General features: G+C 38.3%; 1 protein-coding gene across 1 annotated transcript; it reads right to left on the bottom strand.

Annotated features, from left to right (window-relative positions):
* Positions 1 to 1535: 1535 nt before the first annotated feature.
* On the bottom strand, positions 1536 to 4145 carry LOC106166943 (uncharacterized). Its single transcript, XM_086996504.1, has 3 exons — positions 3925 to 4145; positions 3132 to 3382; positions 1536 to 2964 (listed from the first exon to the last, which is right to left on the bottom strand). Exons 1-3 carry the CDS (start codon positions 4076 to 4078, stop codon positions 2656 to 2658), a joined length of 714 nt encoding a protein of 237 aa, XP_086852630.1. The 5' UTR covers positions 4079 to 4145; the 3' UTR covers positions 1536 to 2655.
* Positions 4146 to 4444: the final 299 nt, after the last annotated feature.

Raw genomic sequence — 4444 nt, 5'->3', positions numbered from 1 at the left:
CCATAAGTCATACATAGAACCTGCAGTGTTATTTTCTAATTGACACATAATGACTGATTGGTTTAGTCATAGAGTATCTTAAATGGGCTTTTTTTTTCTTTTTTTTTGTGTGTGTGTTATAAAGATAAACTGTTTTATTTATATTTTCTTGCATGCTTGAAATGCAGGTATATCATTTTACTGAGATATTGGTAAATTTAATTGAAGTTGAAAGAAAAATTATTTTCATCTTTTTCTTTGTCTTTTCCATAACGTTTTTATGGTCATTTTGGATTCTACCTACCCAATACAGCATTTCTGATATCCATGAGATTGTGCATACGCATCATGAGTTCATATCTTATAGGCAGGAAGACCATTTGGGGATGCGGAGTCGAATTTGTTAGTCTGGGATTATTTGTTAGTCTGGGATTATGCAACATTGCTTTCATGTGGAGTTAGGCTGCGGATCATCTGTGGTGATTGCAGCCCAAATTTGTCTAAAAAAGTGTGATTTACAGTAGCTGGACAAAAGCACATGGAATTGGGGGTAGGACAACCCTTTTGACCAATGTTGTATGTGTTAATTAGTCTACGGAAAGCTGTTGTGGAATCGGCATAAATTAGTATTAAAAAGTATGATTTTGCAGTAGCAGGACAAAATTTGGACGCATTTATTTCCCCGTCCATCTTTCGAAAATGCCCGAAGTCAGTCTGAGATATTGACAAAGCAATGTTAATCAGCTTCTTAACGTGGTGCAAATAATGATATTCTACATTCCACACAAACAACACAATCAAGGGTCGTACTGCAGTTGCGGAGTCTGTTGGTGGCGACTGATTGGGCTGCAGCAAAATTTGATGAAGCAGACTTTGATGCGGAGAGGGGGGAGGGCTGGTTTAAATTAATTTTCCCATGAACAAATTTATCGACCAACCGAATCAAACGCCTTCACCCATGGCACAGTGACGGATTTGGGGGGAGGGGGTGCCAGGGGGCCCTGAAAAAACATACCAATGGCCCCCACTTGAAATTAGAATTTTGACTAGCTGAAACATAGTTCTAAACCGTACCAAATGGCACCGTTCACCCTCTAAAATACTAAAAATTTTCGAGGCCCTTTCAGCGGGCGGTGGGGTGGGGTGGGGTGGGGTGGAGTGGAGGGAAGAAAGTCGGCTCCACATCTGCAGACCCCCCCCCTTTCAAATAATCTCCGACGGTGCCGCCCCTTCCTCTGGGACCCCCAGTGAAGCAGTGAATATACCACATGCGGCAGTATTTGAACCCTTTGGTCGTCGACTCTCCCGCTGTGCCTATCTGCCATTGCAGCGTCACTTTAACTTATTATTATTATTATTATTATTATTATTATTATTATTTTGCCATGACTTTTCGTGGTCAATTTAAAAATCAGAGCACCGATAGGGTCACTTTCCATGTCCCACGCATTGCATGGTTCCTGTTGATAATAAGGGCAGTTATCATTTCCTATATTGTAACATAGCTGTAGCTTCCCTTTTTCAATAATATCCTTTCGAATAAAAATGTCGTCAACAGCTTTTTTTAACCTCTTTTATTCAATATTAAGCAAAGCTAAAAGAAGGAAATGATTTAGACCTCATAAATATACACAATCTTTTTTATCATTTTAGATATTTGAAATAAGCAAACAGAACTTCAAAATGTCTCTCTAACCCTCTTACTTACATGTAACACATATTCCACACATTAAAGATTGTTACATTTCAATGAAAAGTTTCAAATTTAAATCCCTCTTATATATCAGAAGAACAATTATTAAGTCTACGTTTGAATAAAAATACCACCACAACCTCGTATATGTCTTCACAGTAACAATACACACATAAGCACCCTGCCTTGGTAAAATAATGTGGAACAGGAAACAAATCAGTCTTTCGCTATAACTAATAACTAAAGATTCATTCTAATCAATATCCCATATAAATATGGTGGACAGAAACAATGTTCAGAATGCAGCAGAGGTAAACTGATTAAGATCTAATAAATACAAATGCATATACCAAGGTAAATACACCATTTTCTATCATTTCGCTCACTTGAAGAATTCCAAATTTGAAAACAGTGCCTCAAAATATCACAAACATTACCATTACTATTCTGTCCGTTCAAAGATGTTTTTAAAATTAAAATTGGAAAAAATGTTTTAATTTGAATCACTGTAATATATCAAATGCGAATACTAATTTAATCTACATTGCAATACATATGTTATGGGAAAATAAGATTACACAGACACATACATTTATGCCCTACCAAATAATTTGCTATAAGCACCCTGTCTATTACTAAAATAATTAAATGTATAAGTATGATCGCATGAAAAAGAACCCATTGGCATTAATAACTGACCAATTATTCCACAGTAATTGAAAGTCAATTAACATAGTTGAAGGAAACAGTATCTGAACCATAAAGAACCAAGAAACAGTCATTTTAGTTAAATAAAACAAGTGAAATTGCAGTTTGCGTTCTCCATGTTACCGTTCATTGTCCGTATTCTTATGGGTTTCAGTCCGTCTTGTTGTCTCTGTTTACCTATACATTTTATTTCTCCTATTAAATGTTTCATTTGTCCTTGTTCGTGTCTTTTTTATCATCGTCAACGTTCGAAATCCGTCATAATTCGTCCGAGATTAAATTAAGAAAGGTGTCCAGGCGGGGAAAGGTGGAGGTCCCAACAACTTAATCCAGTCGTTGACCGGCACGCCATTGAAGTCCGCACAAATACCACGTACTGCGTGTGGGCCACCGGTTGCCCACTCGCCGCTAGCGTGTATGCTAACTGTGTGTCGGAAGACAGAGACAAGTACGAATGGGACTATATCGCAATCTATCGTGATGTATTTCGCTGTGCCAGAAACCCACGCGGTGCCACCGGGAGGGGGGAAAAATCCTGGAAGACCTGCGACATCGATGGAAACCCATGCAGCACCATCCCAATACTGAAAGCAAAATGCAAGAATATTAACAAAGCGCAATGAAGTAAATGTTATGAACATTTTGACTGCGACTGTTAGAGAAACGAGAATAAGGGGTATGGTTATTTCAATAACTTCGTGCAAAAAGTGTTTACTGTTCCTACAACTACAGTATCACAAAGAAGACTCACATATAAGTTGACAAGCGACCCCAATGTAGCCCTGAAGTAAGTGGCATTTGGACACTTCACATATACTTCGCTGATGCGCGTTTTAGTTGTTCCACCAAAAAACTCGTGTTCAGTCATCACCCACCATGCATTGCCAATCCAAGGCAGGAGCATAACGCCGTACAAATGAACAGGAGAATTGAAAGGGAAGCGTCTGTCATCTAGAGTGTCGTAACGTACATCGCCGTGTCCCCAACAGTAGGAATCATCAACTACAAAAACATAAAATTCTTAATATTAACTGAGGATGTCACTTCTACATGTAAATATCATATGTTATGTGGCATGAATATTTGCATTTATGCTTCAAATAGTTTAAACAATGGTATGAATCAAGTCTTTGCTCTGCCGAGTATAGACTTAAAGAAGGCGAAAACAATTTCTTTTTTATGCCGTTCCCCTTCCACTCCACATATGCAGAGACTTTCAGAGAGATGGGAATAATCCTATAGCCCTCTGAAGCCACAGATTAGTGTGTAAAAGAAAAACATTACTCAGTTTTGGAGTTGGTTTTTTAAATGCATTCAATCTAGTTATAGGGTATACCCTACTAACTGCAATAATCGATTTTTTCTGATTAAGGCAGGCTCCATTTAATTTTGTCTATATCTCTGCATTTCATAATAAAATGAGTTATTTGTTAGTTGTCGGATTCACTGTGAACGCTGCATAACAGCAGTAGTGTCAAACACATACGTTGCATTTTCGTCGGCAATCAAATGCGTCCTGTATTAAGTCCGTTTCTACTACTTACGTACGCCTGGTCCTGCTGGCAACGGTGCGATGACCAAATGGGGTTCCAGCCTTTTTTCAAGCACTGGGGGAGTAGTAACGCCAACTACTGTCGCCTTAGGCCCAACGTTAAACAGCACCAGGGCCACGGCCAGTGACATAAGGTGTCGATCCATAACGAGCAGTTATTTCGGCAAGTTATCTTGACAGTCGTCAGTGCAGAGATTTTTATACTCCTCAAGTTCATTAAATTTTTATTGAGGCGGAACAGAAACGACCAATGAACGTTCTGATAAAATTTAATTTTGACGTCAATTCTACCTGTCCCGTGTGTCACGTTTTCATTGGCCTATATAGAAAAGGTGCGGAGTCAGTTTATTAATAATGGCATTCACAATTATATTTTTACTGACGAAAAAAGCTAATAACAGTGACGGATCCATATATTTCCAAATTATTTTTGTTAAGTCAGCCCCCATTTTTGACCGTCTTCCAACAGAAAAAATTAGATTCCCGTCAATGTAAACTTACAAATCTGACTG

This window comes from Lingula anatina, chromosome 10, assembly GCF_051362555.1.
Source record: "Lingula anatina isolate TDL-2025a chromosome 10, LinAna3.0, whole genome shotgun sequence".
Taxonomy (NCBI): domain Eukaryota; kingdom Metazoa; phylum Brachiopoda; class Lingulata; order Lingulida; family Lingulidae; genus Lingula; species Lingula anatina.
Note: the sequence above shows the minus strand (reverse complement) of the source record. Positions and strands in the feature narration are given on the sequence as shown.

What these genes read in the sequence shown, in the direction of transcription:
- LOC106166943 (XM_086996504.1), bottom strand. Translation starts at nt 4,078, where the DNA reads ATGGATCGACACCTTATGTCACTGGCCGTGGCCCTGGTGCTGTTTAAC. An exon ending in GCCAGCAGGACCAGGCGTAC is followed by an intron (nt 3,383 to 3,924) that starts GTAAGTAGTAGA and finishes ATGTTTTTGTAG; the next exon opens with TTGATGATTCCTACTGTTGG. An exon ending in GGTCGCTTGTCAACTTATAT is followed by an intron (nt 2,965 to 3,131) that starts GTGAGTCTTCTT and finishes TTTTGCTTTCAG; the next exon opens with TATTGGGATGGTGCTGCATG.